The sequence below is a fragment of the Eurypyga helias genome, unplaced genomic scaffold (assembly GCF_000690775.1).
Source record: "Eurypyga helias isolate BGI_N326 unplaced genomic scaffold, ASM69077v1 scaffold2337, whole genome shotgun sequence".
Lineage (NCBI taxonomy): Eukaryota > Metazoa > Chordata > Aves > Eurypygiformes > Eurypygidae > Eurypyga > Eurypyga helias.
In genome coordinates this window covers 2,394-19,831 of record NW_010263465.1, presented here as the reverse complement: position 1 = coordinate 19,831, position 17,438 = coordinate 2,394, and the positions used below count along the sequence as shown (strand labels likewise).

General features: G+C 46.4%; 1 protein-coding gene across 1 annotated transcript; it reads left to right on the top strand.

The window, feature by feature from the left end:
- Positions 1–4,309: 4,309 nt before the first annotated feature.
- Positions 4,310–16,509, top strand: PSAP (prosaposin). The gene is made up of 14 exons (XM_010156028.1): positions 4,310–4,513; positions 5,281–5,355; positions 6,272–6,397; positions 6,657–6,851; positions 7,712–7,855; positions 8,384–8,440; positions 9,569–9,577; positions 11,208–11,321; positions 12,180–12,275; positions 12,480–12,666; positions 12,828–12,979; positions 14,817–14,897; positions 15,419–15,526; positions 16,108–16,509. Exons 1-14 carry the CDS (start codon positions 4,310–4,312, stop codon positions 16,141–16,143), a joined length of 1,584 nt encoding a protein of 527 aa, XP_010154330.1. The 3' UTR covers positions 16,144–16,509.
- Positions 16,510–17,438: the final 929 nt, after the last annotated feature.

The window sequence follows — 17,438 nt, the reverse complement described above, 5'->3', positions numbered from 1 at the left end:
GCTTGTTCCAGGAGGTGGTTTCTCTCATCTGTCAGACACGAGCATCGGAGAGGTCAGGGTGGGCATGACTCTTTTATTTTTAGTTTCTTTGGTTTTGTTTTGAGAAGCTGCAAGTGTAGGCTGGGATCCTGGGGTGCCTGTGGCTGTGAGCTTGGCTAGAAGCCCAAAAGCTGAAGCCTTTCACATCTGAAAGGCGTACCCTTTGTACATGGTTTGCGTTCCTACCCGCCTTTTTCCTTCCTCCTCCGTTTTCTTTCACTGCTTAATTTAGGGAAAGCTCGGTAGAGCAAAGACCGTCCCTTCTATAATTGAAGAAGCCACATCTCTGAAGCAGTTTGAGAAGGAAGGAATGAACCAGGAAAGAGGGCGAGTAAAGGAACACCCTGGGCCTTACAGATAAACTTGTTCAGTGCTCTAAAAATAGTGGCTTGCAAGAAGGGGGGCGCAGGTTTGGGTGGGCATGAGGCGTGACTGTTGAGAGCTAATCTACAGAGAAAGGAGGAATCTATTTAAAAATGGGTGACCTTAGACAGAGAACAATGTATAAACTAAAAGGATGCCAGAGAGCACTAAGAAGGTAATCCCATTGGGTTTATCCAGCAAGCATTAAGAGTTGTGTGAGGTAACCCACGGTGCTTTGTTTTCTCTTGGCTCGCTGCTGTGCTGGGGGTGTGAAGTGCCATGTTCAGGTGTTGCTCTTCTTGCACCAGAGGCTATTTTGAGCGAGCAGGTAAGATAACTGTTACAGACTCAGAACTGTCTGTTCCGTTGTGAAACAGCACAAGGCCTTAACACGCTTCGCTGGCGTATTTGCTTTTGGTGTAATGTAAGCTACTGTATGAGGAAAAACGTTGTTTCATAATGAAATAGGAGAACAAGCTAAAGGAAAAAGTAGTAAGGAACTTCAGACTATGCTTTTCTGAATCTCTAAGATCTGAATTAACGCAGCTTTTTAGTTCATCTTTATCTTTCCCCAGGACATTCAGAAGAGGAGGGTGCATACTGTTGCAACAAAGGTGCATCCCTTACTATTAAACATTGAGTTATATAATAAAAATTATTTCAACAAAATACAGAATGAACTAATGTAAGCTTAACTATATTTGCAGTCACTGTGGAAGATGGAAGAGAAGAAGCTGTTCTTAGTGCGTGTCGTCTATGCTCTGTAGCCGTCTTCTTAAATGTGCCAGCGATCTGTAGCCTTAACAAATTTGCCTAGTCACTCTTTGACCAGAAAGATCTGTACTGAAAGCATCAAATGTAGGGTGGTTTTCTCCAGAGGAAACAACTTCCCCAGTGTCCTTCATAATTAAAAGGACACTGCTGTTCCTCCATTTTCTGTAGGTAAAGGGTCATCCTCATGGCATAGCTGATTCAGGTTGACTGAATCTGTTGGCTTTTTTGATGGGGCAAAAAGTAGGAAGGTATGTTGGCATTTCATCTTGCTCTGATGTCGTGCAGGAGCAAGGACTTTAAATGATACTGGTGGGAAGGTGCTTACTTGCATCTAAAACTAGTTTTCAATGTTCACTGGCTTACGAACAGTTTGATGCCTCTCATTTTTCACCGTCCCTGCTGGTCTCAAGCTCTTCTGAGACTGTGAAGTGACTGTGTGCCCCGGGGCAGTGCTTTGAACAGAATCTGAACAACACATGGCCACGTGTGCCTGAGAAATTACTCTTTTTCTCCCTTCAAACCCGTGAGACGTGATGCATGGAAGCAGTGCAGTCGGAGGCATCAAGTAGTTAACATACTTTCTAATTTTAAGCCTTGATTTTCCTCTTCTGAACAGAATCATCTGCAACCTGCTCTGTGCTCACCTCAGAAGGTCTCAGGCTATGGCCTTGCTCTTCGGTTTCCTTCTGTTCCCCGGTGTCGTAACCTGACGAGGCCCTGCTGCCCTGCCAATACCCCTTGCTGTGTCCTGGGAGGTCAGAGCATTAGTGACTGATTCTGTGTGAGCATCTGTTTGATACAGATGCAGCACAGCAGGGCATTTGTAAAGGCTCACAGCCAAAAAGTCTGGTCAATAAGCATAAATCTGAAGCACGGTATTTTGTCCTGTACTCTTAACGACCAAGCCAGAGGCTACAACATTTGTAAAGGCTCACAGCCAAAAAAGCTGGTCGATAAGCATAAATTGTATGTACATAAATTTATGTACATAAAATGTACATAAATTGTATGTACAATTTTTTTGTAATACAAAAGTATTTTGTCCTGTACTCTTAACAACCAAGTCAGAGGCTACAGGGCAGGAGGAACAAGACTGGCTGTTAGACATTCTGCTGAAGCTGTGTATGGATCTGAAAAGTCATACACTGACAGGGTCTTGAAGTAATAAGCCAAACAAAAGCTGCGAGTTCATGAAGAGCTGCATCAAACCAGTGTGAATTACGGCATGAATGCCTCAGTTTGGGTTTTCAGTGGCCTCCCAGATCAAAAGTTTGAGAAACTGCTTGGAATAACTATTGTAGTTTTACAGTTTAGTTTTGAAGTTTTATAGGATGTTTCAAATGGGTGAGGGGGAGTAATTTTCTTTTGATTTACAGAACTAAAGGCATGGGTTAAAAGCTATACTTGTAAATAGTTGGAAGCCCTTAATTCCGCTGTTTAAAGCCAAGGTCTTGCTTGACTTGAGCCAGAGCTTGACTCTGCCTTGCAGGACCTTCCTCCCATTGTTCAATACCAGCGTCTGAAGGGGAAGATTTAACCTTTTTCCTTCAACCGAGCGTGTACTTGGTGGTTGTCATCCTGCCAGAGCTGACAGCTCTTTGGCTGACCAGCCTGACTTTGAATCTTAGTGCTTCTAGATCAATAATGCAGTAATTTAAAATAGGCCGTCTGTAAATATTTTGCTAACTGTGCATTATTAGAAGCTTTAAAGTCTTATAACTGGAGTCTTAAAAAAGTCCCAGTGTGCTGTCGTGCTGAAGAATAGTGTGTGATCCAGGCTTTTTGCTGGGAGAGGGGGTGGCAAGCTTCATGCTCTTGTGTAGAAGATTAGGCATGCAAGGCACATGTTTCTTAAAATAAATGGGTCATTCCTCTGTGAAATCCGGTGTAAACAGGCTGTGTAACTCAGCAGCTGAGAAGGCTGCAGAATGCCACCTATAAAGCAGCGATTATCTGGCTCGGTTTGATGCGTAGTGGCTGTGTACCTAGTAGATGCCCTGGTAATTCAGCTGTTCAGTTGATGCTCTAATTGCTTAGAACCAAGATGTGAGAAATGGAAAAGCAATTGTTCATCTGTCATAACCTCACTAGAAGCTTGGTAGGAATTAAACACTGCAATTTTACAGCATTTTGTGATGTGTAAACAGCATTGATGTGGAGATAATGGCTCCGAAACAACGCTTATGCAGCTAATACGTTTGAGTGGGCAGGCTTTTCTTTTTTTTTTTTTTTTCCCCAAGCAGTACCTTGTAGGCTTAGATCATGGCAGATTTCCTTGGAGTTTGTTTGCTGTAGAAAGAAATGGAGCGGGACCGTTTTAGAAAACTGGGAGGTGTTAGGTGTCCGTTTCAGACAGCACAAAAAATAATGATGCTTGGAAACTTAGCTTAAAAAGCGTGGTAGATTAACGTGTCCTGTTACTGATAGCGCAGTTCATGTGTACTTCTCTAGGAAGACTGTCTGGAAATGGTATTGTGTATTTTAGCTCATAGCTTGCGAGACAATTCCACGTAGGGTGGGAGATCATGTCCACACAAGGGCTTGTACTCGTTCTTTTTTCCCCCATGTATTTCTCTCCACACAGTTGAAGGACAAACCAAGAGGAAATGAGTTTAAAAACTTTGATGGAACATGTCTCGAGTTGTTTTCTGTCCCTCTTTTGCTTTGACAGTCACCAAACTTTCCGTCCAGTGTTTTGGTCTGCACCTGGTTCTTGAGTCCTCCATGGAATGCACGTGGTAGTGTGGCTTCTAATAGTTTCCTAGCTCTCCCAGCTGCTCTGTGAGAAAAGGGTGGCTCACCTGGGGGAAGAGTGCAGACGGCAATTACAAGCTACATGTGACTGCTGGTTCATCCTTGGAATGAGCACAAGGACAGGAGAACAGGAGCGACGTAGCTTTGGGAATCAGCTGTCTGAAGTGTAGATGTGGTTTGTTTTTTGATGGGGGAGTGGGCTGCTAAGCTACTGAGACTCACCAGGGAAGTTCAACTCTCAGGGTTTTTCCTGAGTTCCTTGGCTGTGTAATCTGTATTTGGGACTCGTGTTTCAGGTTAGAAATTGCTGGATTGAAATGTTAAAAACGTTCGTAAAGCTAAGTGGCCTGCTGGGCAGGCTGTGGTTACACCCTACAGCATGAACCTGTGTGCTTCAGAGTGGAAATCCTTTAAATGTGCAACTGAAAGCCCGATTCTTTCTTTGGCAGCTGTGGCAAGCCCCGTTTTGTGGCAGAAGGACTGCGTGAAGGGTCCGGAGGTATGGTGTCAGAGTGTTCGGACAGCGTCGCAGTGTGGAGCGGTGAAACACTGCCAGCAGAACGTCTGGAACAAGCCTACTGTAGTAAGTGTCGACTACGGAGCTGCTTCTTGTGGAGGTAGCTGTTTTCCATGTGCTGATGAAGATTTCTCAAGTCTCAGAGTTAAGTGCTCTGTCTGAGGGTGCCTTGGTTACTAAGCCTTGATTTGGATGCTCGATAAAAGTTCCTTTCCACTTGCACAACTTGTCTGCTGACTTCTCTTGTGACCTGTTGCACAATCCCCCAGCGCTGTGTGAAGTGAAACTAGTGGATTTCAGGCTCGTTCCTCTTTATTAAGGCAGCTCCTAATTCGGAGAGCCTTTTCTTATTCTTAACTTGAGCCGTGCCAACCTGATGGGCATATTAAAACAAAAAAAAGATGCTTTTTTAAGTCTTTTTTGTAAGTTAATGTTCCACAGAAGATGCAGCATATGCTAAATTATGAAGCTGTCTGAAAAGTTCTTAAATTACTAGTAAGTGTGAACTCTTCAAAGAGTAAGGTGGCAGAGGTTCAGGGGAAGGTTTCTCGGGGCAATATACTTTATACTTCAAGGGAGGTGGGACTAGGTGAAACGAGCAAGTGGTAGCATGCCAGCTTCTTCTTACTGTGGTGTTTTACTGGAGAAACTGGAGCTGGACATGCTTGGAATAGCCTTGCTCTATTTAAAAACCACCTTTTCCCACCCCCGCTTCAGCCACTATTTCTTCCTTAACTTGAATTCCAAATACAATGCTCGTTCTTTGCATTGTTATTCGGAGCCACATTTACCGGTAATTTTGCCTCAGAGTAACTCTTTACTTCTCTCTTCAGAACAGTATCCCGTGTGACTTGTGTAAGGAGCTTGTGACCGTGGCTGGCAAAGTTCTGAAGGATAATGGCACTGAGGTAAGCAGCGCTCCCCTTCCCCTTGCCCAAGGCACTGTTTGATTTCGTTGTCTGAAGATCGCAAGGTGAGGGGGTGGAAGAGTAGTCTGCCTGATGTTTTCCCAACCTAAGCAGCAGATGTTGAAAGGGGCCACATGCGAAAAGGCTTTTTAAACAGCCTCTTCTGGTTTAGAGATTAGCAAATTCTAGAGCCTCACATGCTCTTAACACAACCCTGATTGACTGGATGCTTAATGAAACTGTTCTTGTGCCGGTGGGCCATTGATCTTAAAAGATGGGATACTGCTGTCTCCAGAAGTGGGTGATTATACCAAGTGGACTTTATTTTAGTTGCGGGCATTTCTTCCCTTTTGTGAACCCAGGAGTAGAATCATAGAATCACAGAATGGTTAGGGTTGGAAGGGACCTTAAAGATCATCTAGTTCCAACCCCCCTGCCATGGGCAGGGACACCTTCCGCTAGACCAGGTTGCTCCAAGCCTCCTCCAGCCTGGCCTTGGACACTTCCAGGGATGAGGCATCCACAGCTTCTCTGGGCAACCTGTTCCAGAGCCTCACCACCCTCTCTGGGAAGAATTTGAGTACTTTGTATAAACCAATCACTGTCCCACTAGTCCTTAATTTCACCTCCTCTTCTTAAATGTAAACGCTCTTCGCTGGCAAGACTGTGTTGTGCAGGCCCTTGCAAGCAGTATTTCGTGTTTCTGCTTTGGCAGAGTGTCATCGACAGTCCAGGACTGGGGAAAAAAAGCCTGGAGCCTAAAATCTCACTCTAGTTTTGCTTGCCATCTGCTGGGACCAACCTGGGTCCAAGGGCTTGTTATTTTTAGGCTTTGTATTGTGCATTTTGGGAATGGAAAGAGCATTTGGGAGGTGTGGTGTTATATATAGTCTACAACTCACCTCATCTTTTATAGGATGAGATCCGCTCTTACTTGGAAAAGACATGTGAGTTTCTTCCTGACCAAGGCCTGGTCTCGGAGTGCAAAGAAATTGTGGATTCCTACCTACCGGTTATCATGGATATGATCAAAGAAGAGCTAGTAAGTCGATAACAACTTGCAATTGTTGGAATTAAAAATCGTGCTCCTGTTGATGTCTGAATTTCTCTTCTACATAAGATTGTCCGTGTAATCCCATATGGATCACTGGTGTTGCAATTAATGGTGTAAATTTGAAGACTGCTTCCTTGCTGGGGAACATTTTCCCTTCCTGTCGTGTTTCAGCTGAATGACTCTACTCTGAACTTCATATAAAAGTGTCCTCAGTCTAGAACTTTGTTATGGATCTTTTCTCCCCTAGGATAAACCTGAAGTCGTGTGTAGTGCCCTCTCCCTGTGCCAGTCCCTTCAGAAGCACCTCGCAGCAGTGAAACTTCAGAAGCAACTTCAGTCCAACAAGATACCAGAGCTGGACTTCTCCGAACTGGCATCCCCGTTCATGGCTAACGTGCCTCTTCTCCTTTACCCTCAGGACAAACCCAAGCAGAAGTCTAAGGTAGGGGTGCAGTGCTAGTCCAGCATGCAGGAGAGGTGCACGTGTGTCTCTCCAGGGCTTCAGTGCCCCTTTGTGTAAGGGCTTATTGATGACCCTTGGTAAGGGGTGGTTGTACTGAGCGTAGCTGATATGCTCCGCCGGAGCAACGTCTCCTAGTGAATTTTGTGCTGCTGCATACTGACAACTACCTTTTTTCCTTAACCTGTGGGATGAACAACCACAGTCTATAAAGACACGTCTTGTGCTGGGCTGTTCCCATCCAGGACAGTAGTAGTCAAGCAGGTCTTACTGGAAGCAATTTCTTTTGAGAGAAAGTTTGGCACCAGCCTTCAAAGAAAGAAGAATTCTCCCACATTCTGAGTAATCTTCTAGCTGTGCCCTTCAGAGGAAGCACTCTGAATCCAGAGGTGACAGACTAGATCGGAAAAGAGCAAATAGTTGACAAAAGGGAGTAGATGAGACAATGAATTTGTGAATAGAAGCTGAGTCTTGATAGCAAGCCTAGATACGGGAGTTAAAAAATTGGATGGGTGGAGCACAAGCTGCTGTGGGTGGAGCAGGGTAAGATCTACGCCAGATTTAGAAACCTGCGGCCTGTAACAAAACCGAGATTGAGTATCTTAACAGTTATCTCTCTTCCGGCGCCAAGAAGGTACCTAATCTCCATCTAGTGGCTGGTGTGCAGACTGGCAGTAGCTTGTCTGTTCATATGAGGTCAGGCTTTTGAGTATACTAGAGAATATTTACTAAGGTTTGCATGTAGTTTAAAGTAGTTTTTGAAACTTGGTATTAATGGAAGCTTCTAAAACATTCTGTGTGAAGATACCTCAGCTTAAGTTTCCCTCTCCCTCTTTGCCCAGGGAAGTGGGGATGTATGCCAGGATTGCATTCAGCTGGTTACTGATGTTCAGGAAGCTGTGAAGACAAACTCCTCTTTTGTGAAGTCTTTAGTTGCTCATGCCAAGGAAGAATGTGACCGTTTGGGACCTGGAATGTCTGATATGGTAAGCTGTCTCTTTTTTGTGTGTGTTTAAAAATCTGTTCCTGTATGCAAACATGAAATAGTTTGTTCAGTGCCTTAATCCTTTCAATGTAATCTGTATTTAATAAAGAGTAGTGTAACCTGGGATATGTTACACAATATAACAACACTGAAATAGTGAACTTTCTGGTCAAGAACATTGGGTGGGGTGGTTTTCCTCCTGGGGAGGAGGAAAAAGGCTCAAGATTGCTACTGACCCTTAAAGGTCTTTTCCGTAAAAGTGATCTGTCAGGGCACTGTGGCCCTATCAACGAGGGGGAGGCTTCTGCCCTGAGGGGAAGAGAAGGACTCATCAGATAAGCAGCTATGTGTGCAATGATTGTGTAACCTGAAATGCCATCTTATATTTGGGACAAGCTCTGAAAGACAACAGAATAGTTATTACGTAGAGCAGGTAAATTAATACCTCGACGTGTTAGAAAATTCTAGATTAACTCTGCAGCTGAAGCGCTTTGATATTTACAAGACTCTCCTCTCCCACTTCCTGCAGTGCAAGAACTACATCTCTGAATATTCTGACCTGGCTATCCAAATGATGATGCACATGGTAAGATCGGTAGAATATAATATTTACTCTCAGTTGTTCGGCGTTGTGTAGCTAATTTATTTGGAAACAAGAAACGCTTAGTGCTGTAAAAGTCAGGGGAGAGCCCTTGCTCTCTTGACCTCGGCATTTAATGCAGTAGTAGCTTCAGTCTCAGAATGCTTTCGTCGGCGCTCTCCGTCGCTTTCACAACCACCGCAGCGGCGCGAAAGGCACTGTAATCCTTTGAAGCACGGAAGGTACATTACGTACGTCCCTTTAAACTCTTATCCCAGTCCTGTGCTTTGACCACTTCCCCCCTAACCAAACGTTGTGGTAAGCCTATTAGAGTAGGTCTTTGTCACAGCATTGCAGAACGGGTTCAAGCGTTAGAGATAATGTGTCTGTTTGAAGCAAGACTAGACATCCTTCTTCTGGAATTGCTATCTCGAGGCTCCTGCTCTCTTGGCTCTTGATAGGAGCCATGGGAAATGAGTGGTACTGCACCAGCTCTGATCTTCCACAGCAACATACAATATATTTTACCCCTGACCACCTCTGTAGCACCTCTTTATCCAGCGATCTCAAAGCCTTTTTAATAAACAGGGTAAGCCTTTCCCTAGAGAATGCAGTGCCTAGGTGCCACAAGTAACAAATTATAACTGACTTGATGAATAGAGTATGTGGCTGACTTGAACCTGAATCAGGCAACACAGTGGGTTTTTATTTTTGTTTCCAGTTGCTAAAGGCTGCTTAGAAGCTCGTACTGACGCTTAAGCATTTGAGGGGGGAAGGAAGCCTTGGTTCTGACAACAGTTAGGTTGTCATTTTAAGCATTGCGATGCAGTGTGGTGTTAACACCTGAAATTGGAATATGACCACACCTTGCATCCGGCTGAGCGTTGCTCACGCTCTCTGGAGAGGTAGTCTTGCCCAGGATGCTTTAATAATAACGCTGGTTAGCACTGCGCAATTAAGCGTGAGTTGCTGTAGCAGTGCTAGGGATGTTTGGGGTGGGGGCCGTGTCATATTCCATCAGCTTGGTGGAAAGAGTATATGCAGTTCCGAGTGCTTGACGTTGTTTTTTTTCTCTTAACTGTTATCTTTAATCTCTCCTTTCTTCCTCTTGTCTCCAATCTCCCCTGTCAACAGAAGGATCAGGTAGGTGAGCAACTTGCCTGTGGTGATAGCCTGCTTGTAGTTCACTTCTTGCTCTTAAAGGGCTTGTAGTTCACTTCTTGCTCTATTAGCTGTGTACATGGTGTGGCTGTACTCAGTGTTGACAGATACAAGGCACATTTATGTCCCTAAACCAGAGAAAGACTACAGACTTCCTCCAGTGGATCAGTCCTACTTCCAGCTCCAGATTTGTGCTCCTAAGACTTCGGCTTGATTCTCCTTTGGCCAGTTGAGCAGAAAATATGTTCACTTTTAGACAAGAAGGATTAGGTGTAGAAAAAGCATGCTGGTAGCTCCTGTCAGCTTCTGCTTTGAATTCTGGGCTCAAAGGGCTTGAGTGAAGCTCTCCCCAGGTCTTTCCTTGGTTCATCTTTAAATCTAGGACAATGCCTTAGACGTTTGGAGTATATGAACTGAAAAGAAGATGGGAGAGGCCTTTAAGCTCCTGCTTCCTAGAGCAATGTGGGCTTTTAATTTAAACAGTACTGGGAGACCTTGTGTCTGTCATCTCTCTGTGAGAGAACACGTTGCGTGTATGTGGCTCTTACTGTAACATTAATAACTGGAAATGCTTCTTACAACGCATGAACCAAAGGGCTTGACTTCAAGGTACTGCCTGGAGTAGTCTGAAGGAGCTCTGTACGGTTGAGATACTGCTTCTGCCTGTGCATGAGGTCGTGGCATGATGTATTAACTGTTGCATAAGCCTCTGCTGTAAGAAGCTTGATGCCCTGGTGACAGGCTGAGGCACAATCTTCTCATTACCTGTAGGACCAAAGCTAACTCTTCTTAGCTTAAGTAGACTTCGTTCAGGTGGGAAAAGTCGAGTTTGTGTTACCTCTACAGCCTTTTTCACTTTGTGTGGGTATAACGTGGCCTCCTTAGAGCATTTACTTTTGCATTTAGTAGTATGTGTTTCCAAAACCTATGAGAAGGGCTTGGAAGTCTTTCTGAAAGGCTTTGTTTCTGTTTGTTGTTTTCCCTCTTACTGCAAAAAGAACACTTGACAGGCAGTTACTGCAGATGCTTGTTAAAAAGGTTAGGCTTAGGTTTTAACATGGTTAACTTTTGCTTCTTATAGGCTGTGTTCAGTAATTTGGGCATCTGTTTGCAAAATGCGATGTTGCTGGATGCTTTAAAGAAGGTAGTTTGTGGAGAGAGGAGGAGCCCTTTCTTCTAGGGGTTTCTTTCAGCTTTTGGGTGAACTGAAGTCAGGATAATTAGCCTTTTCTGTGATTACCGAAAGCTTTCAGGGGAGCAGCTTTGTGGTTGCAAGTCTAATGATGCTGGTGGCCTGTTCTGGTGTTGGTAGCTCTTCAAGTCAACTCCTTTAAAGGACTTGCATAGCATATGATCTCATGGTAAATGGGTTTTTTAATGGATGTGGCCTAACCTCTTCCTCTTTTAAAGGATCTGCTAAATTTCATCTGATAGTTGTCCTGCCTATAACCGTATCAAATGCTTTGGCAATACTTGAAGTAGAAGTAGTCGTGAAACTTCTAGTTGTGGTGGAGCCTTTTTTAAAACTTTGCCTTCTGTGCCTGCTCACGGGCTCTAGAGAAAGGGCAGGGTCTTCCAGACTTTTAAAAATTGCTTATACATCTCTTTCCAGCAACCAAAGGACATTTGTGCCATGGTTGGGTTCTGTCCTTCCATGAAATCTGTTCCCCTTCAGACTCTGGTGCCAGCTCAAGTGGTTCATGAAGTGAAAACAGAAACTGTGGAGGTAAGGTGGGCTTTTTGTACTCAACGGCTTTGCCTTCCTTTATGCTTTAGTACAATGAACTAAGTGAAATGGAAAACTAGGGGCTTTTATGCATAGAATAATCCAAGTGTGTAAATTCCTGGCCTCCTCATGTTCCTGATCTGTGAAGTAGGAGAGCTGACTGATTTGTCTGAATGGCAGAGCCTGTGCTAAACCAAAGCTGTAAAGTGATGCTTTGGGATTGAAATGGGAACTGTTTTCCAGCACTAGAGTATAGCAGCCATTGCAAATGACACCTCAAAAGTTAGAGGGGCTAACTGCTGAATTTGAGTTTTGCAAGGAGGAGGAGCACCTTCGCTTCCTGTGGCCTTTGGGCAAGACATGGGCTGAGGTTTATTTGAAAAGGAAAGTCTCTTTTGGGGACAGTGAAGCTCTGATTAACAGGCTCCAAATGATCTCCAAGTCCCTCAATGTCTAGTTTTCTTTTGCAAACAGGAGGGTGCTCTCGATTCTAGTAAATTAGTAACTTCATCCTCAATTAGTGTATTTTAAAAAGCACTTAATCTTTCTCTTGACTCCGGTTTGGGTGTGCTTATTTCTCCATGTCCGCTGGATCCAGCTCCCCTCCTTATACAGCCTGGGGATTACAGTCTTAATTAGTCATACGGAATGACTGATCATTCAAAAAGGCTTTTTACCGAGACCGTTGAGGTTGGGTTTGGATTCTGTGTGACCTTGTGAATTCAGCTCAGGCTGACCAGCTAGGTAAATGAATTGGTGTGCTGCACCCGAATGTGAACGCTGTTAGACTGATCTTTGTAGGAGTTGTCCCTGTCAGGTGCCGATTTATTGGTCTGTGTGTTTGTTCTGTGTACCCAGAAACCTTCAGTTCAAGAGAAAACGATCTCCTTGTGTGAAATATGTGAGACCATGGTGAAAGAAGTGACAGGCCTCTTGGAGAGCAACAAGACAGAGGTGGGTAAGCGGTGGAAATGGTACCTCTTCCTAGGCTTTGGCTAATTGGGGCTGTATCGGAGGGGGAAGGAAAGTTGGTTTCTGTCACCTGTTTTCCTGAGAGCAAGTTCTCCATCCTGAGTGGGACAGAGTAAGAAAACATGAATTACGAATTGAGTCCCGTTTCCGTTCCTCACATGCCACGCATCCGTCGTTGTGCTTCAGGAGGAGATTGTACACGAAATGGAGATGGTCTGCTACCTGTTCCCAGCAAGCGTCAAAGACCAGTGTAAGGACTTCATAGATGTCTATGGCCAGGCTTTGATTGACATGCTCTTGGAAGCGACGAATCCCGAAGCTGTGTGCGTTATGCTGAAATGCTGCGCCTCCAACAAGCCTCCGCAGCAGCCAGGTTGGTAACGAGGGGTTGGTGTTGCAGAATTGAGCTAGTTCACCTCTGATCATACCTCTTTTGAGGACACAGGCTTTAGAATTTTGCTGATGCTACCTCCTTTCTTCTCTCTGGGGGAACTACCTAAGCACTGACGTTGGATTGGGTTTTTTCCTTCTCAGTTTTAGTGAAACCTGCAGGTGGCTTCTGCGATATCTGCAAGATGGTGGTAGCTTACGCGGACAAAGAACTAGAGAAGAATGCCACGACAGCTGAAATCGAGGCATTACTGGAAAAAGTCTGTCACTTCCTGCCGGAGTCTGTCCGCGATCAGGTAAAGCGCTGGAGGCAGGCCAGACGACAGCGCTGGGCACTGTCCTTGCTGATTTGTTGGGTTACGTAGGGGTTACAGTGACAGTTGTACTGACCTCATTTTCTGAGTGTTTCACCTGATGATCTGTCTACGTGCTGGTTTTAGGTCCGTCTCTCGAGTGTCTCTACTTCTGCTATAAATGTCCAGGTACTCATCGTAGAGGTGTCTGTGTTTGGCTGACGGCCTTTGTCTCTGGCTGGAGACAAACTCTCCGCAGGTGCAGCTGGGGCTGGCTTGCTTTCAGCATCCTGATCCTTCCTGGGTTTTTCCCTTTACTCGTTAGCACCAAGGCATAGCAGCTTCTCTATAGTCTGCAGTAGTGCAAAAAAAGAAGGAGCAGGCTTGATCTGTGGCAGTCGGATGACCACACAGGCCTTGCTGTGTGGCAGCCCGCCTTCCAGTCAGAACCAGGCAGATGGAGATGGGCAGAAGGACAAAACACCTCATGGAGCATTTGTAAAAACTAGAGAGCAGCATCCCTCGGTAGCTTTATGGGTAGTGGGTATAATGCAGGGCAGAGTTAAAGGAATCTCTTCCTCTGCTGGAGCCTGGAAGGAGTTTGGGGTGCAGGGGGGGCTAGGTTTTCACACTCCCCATCCTTCTGGGGTTGGCAGTTCTTTGAATAGATGGAGACTTAAAGGCCTGAATTGCCCGGCTGGATTGTACTGATTTGCAGTCAGTAGAGGTTTGCCTGGAAATCCTCCGAGAACAGTGGGTGGGAACAGCTGAAGGATTAGTTTTTTTTTTTCCTTCAACACTGATCTGTTCAGGGGATTAACACACTAATTGGAAGTAGGCTGGCATAATTCCAGTGAGACAGCAAAAAGCAACACCCGTTAGGCCACCTCTATCACCATTTACCTGGAAATCTTATTAGGTGGCTGCTGAGTGTCAGCAAGTGGCAACTGCTTAGAAGTTTACTAGGCATACAGGCTTAAAGCAGCTGTGAAACAGCTATTCCTGCTAACTGCTGTGAGGCTGGTTAATAGCTGCGGTTGGCTTATTAATCGTCAGTCTCTGCTGAGAACGCCGGCCTCTTTCTGTGCGGCGGCGGCATCGTCTCCACTAGATGGCTGGCTGTTACCGATGGGAAGCGTTCCCACTGCTGCTGCTCCGTCTGAAGTGCACAGCAACCGCTTGGGCGAGAGGTGCTGCAGAGTCATCGCTGCCATCCTGCTCAGGATGTTTGTCTCCAGCTTTGTTGGGTGTGCTTTCCTCCCGAGACGGCAGCGGTCTCCCTGGTTAGAGACTGAGCTTTGCAAATCAAAGTCTCTCCTGCTTGGTTCTTGTCCTCTTGACCCCTTTGTCATCATAACCTGTCTGTAGGTTATGAGCCAGCAAAAAAATGGTCTAGTGGTGTGATTAGTGTGGTGGTGTGCATTTTTTGATCTGCAAAAACTTAATTCTAGGATGGTTTGGGTGGGAAGGGACCTTAAATCTCATCTAGTTCCACCCCCCTGCCGTGGGCAGGGACACCTTCCACTAGACCAGGTTGCTCCAAGCCTCATCCAGCCTGGCCTTGAACCCTTCCAGGGATGGGGCATCCACAGCTTCTCTGGGTACCCTGTCCCAGTGCCTCCCCACCCTCTCCGTGAAGAATTTCTTCCTGATATCCCATCTAAATCTCCCCAGTTTCAAACCCATTACCCCTTGTCCTGTGACTAAGCCTCTGTGTTATGTTTGGTGTGTATTGTTGGGGTGTTTGAAGTAGTGTACAGGCCTGCCTGCTGAAGATAGTCCCTTCCTCTTCTTTCTGAGGCTCCAACAGGAGAATCTCTCAACCTGTGTTTTGTTACAGTGCGTTCAGTTTGTGGAACAGTACGAACCCGTGGTTGTGCAACTCTTGGCAGAGATGATGGATCCCACTTTCGTTTGCACGGTGAGTATTGCATTCAGTTCCGTTGAGCAGGGCACCAATGCAACCCTGCCTGCCCTGCTGCTGCACGCCTTTCCGTGCCTAGCCTGCAGAAACCCTGCTGGAATGAAAAGCAGGACGCTGAATGCTTGGAGCAGACGTGGTCATGCGAGGCCTCAGGCCCCCTGAATGGACAGCTCTCTGACTGCTGGCCTTGTACAAGGAAGGATGGAAGGAAAGAGCTGCCGGTGTTTTTCCACTGTTGAGGTTTAATGACAAGGTGTAGCGTACCCTGACTGGGATTAGAGGCAGCTAAATGACATTTCTTGAGAAAGGTCCCTTTCGAGAAGCTCCATTTCTCGAAACTTAACACGAAGAAGCAGTTGTGGCAACTTAATTCTTCTTCGTGTCGGCTCGTTCAGCCGCAGGCGTGAGCGTGGTACTGGTGGGTTCCCGAAGCTACCCCGGCATCGCTCCTGTGCGCGGTCAGGTGGAGTTGGGATCTCTTGGTGCGAACGCTGACTCTGCTGCCGCTCTCTTTGCAGAAACTCGGAGTCTGTGGAGCAGCCAAACAGCCTCTCCTGGGGGATGATGCTTGTGTCTGGGGTCCGGGTTACTGGTGTAAGAACATGGAGACTGCTGCTCAGTGCAACGTACGTAAAGCCGGGGTCTGCCTCGAGTTTACCGTTGGCCTTTGATAGCTCTTCATAAAGGACTTTTCTAGCTTCTATGCCACACTTCCAACTGGATGAAATCCAGTTTCAGGAAGCAAGACGTGGTTGAGTTTGCTTGGAGGGTCTTCCACAGCCCTGACCTTTCTTTAAAGCAGACCGTTTCCTCTCCCCTTCATTCCTATCCCCACCCCTCCTCTGGCATTTGAGTCTACGGTAAGATACAGCGTGACCTTGATGTTTAATCTGCGTTCCCGCAGCCAACACACTGTGTCACGGCCTCTCATCCGGCTCCAAAAATCGGCTTGGAGTATTGGTGTGGGCTGATGTTTTCTTTTGCCAGGCCTTAACGGCTAAGGGTCATCAGCATTCTTTCCCCGAGCTTCTGGGTGGGGACGAGGCTCTTATTTATTCTAGTCTTCTCTGGAATCGCTCGTTTCAAGAGGAACAGATTTGCTCCCGAGATCTTGGCTCGGAGCAAGGCGTGGAATCGTGCGCGTAGCCGCGCGCCTCTTCGCCAGCGGGCCCTCTTCCGCTAACGCGCACCATTGTCTTCTCTTCAGGCTGTTGATCACTGCAAACGTCACGTGTGGAACTAGAAGAAGAATTTCCAGTTCCGAAAGTTTGCCGTGGCTCTTCAGAACGTGGGCCGAGGTTGGCGGAGAGCTCTATCTCCCATGTCCCTCCTCTCCGCCTCGTTAACAATTTGACCTTCAAGCTCTTTCGTCGTAACTCTTCTGTAGCAGTGCTGCTGTTGAAGGATCAGATCTTCGTTGTTGACTTAACAAAGATATTTCTGATTGTACAGTTTAACTCATTATGCTCCTAAAAATAGTCAGTGTGTCGTAGATTATTTTTTGAATCGATAGGCTGAAGTGTTTTTTTAGGTGCTGGGAAGAATGTCAGGGAAGGTGGAATGAGACCAGACTTACCTTTTAATTTAAAACAAAGAACAAGATAGCCACTAAGCTTTCAAATGTCTCTCTGCAGTCCGCGTTGGGAAGATTACACGCTTTGCATTTTTAACATCTGGCTGGAATGTTCATTTTCTGTGTAACCCTAGGGGAACTCAAAGGGATAACGTTGAATCCGGTTGGCTGGAATTTTGGAAGCCCTACAGGTGCAGGGGAGGGGTGCCCAGCTAACTTTCGAAGCAACTGGTACCCAAAGTGATGCGTGTGCGTTTGAGTGGCCACGCTCTGGGTGTCACCGTAGCTACGGAAACCCTCCCTCAACCCTTGGATGGCGTCCTCTCTATTTCCTTGGGCTCCTCGGTCTACGCATGGGTGTTGTACCGCCAGGCCCTACTGCATGGCGGGATTTCAGTCTTCGGAAGCATGCTGACGTGCTTAAGGAATGGCTCCCTTTTTTTTTTTTTTCCCCTTGTCCTTAGTTGCTCAATTCTGCTTAGTCTTGCAGCTTCCTACTCGCAGCCGTGAGGGTGGAGCGAGCCGGGTCGGTGGAAGATGGAGAGGGGAAGAAGTCAGCGGGGGCCGCTCGCGCGTCGGCTCGGCGTAGAGGCGCAGGGAAAAACGGGGTTTGCTGTAAACTGCCGGCGTGTTCCTTGGTCGGTTTTTGTCTCTTGGTGGGTTTCAGTCACGTAAAGGCACCGCGAGGCCCCCGGTTCTCCCTGACGCTCGCCCTGCTGAGCGTTCGGAAGCGTAACATTTTGTTCCGGAGTTCCCATTTCTGTTGGGAAATCCCGGGCTGCTGCCCGGGAAACGAGTCAGGGCCTCGAGAATTGCGTTGCTTGAGATGGACCTTGCGGCCGGCGTTCAGCGCTCTCGTTCTGCTCGTGTTAACCCCCAAATCTCAGGCACCGGACCAGCTCTGAGGAGACCCCTGGGAAAGGAGGAGCTGGGCAAAGCTTTGCAAATCCCCGTTGGGAAAGGTG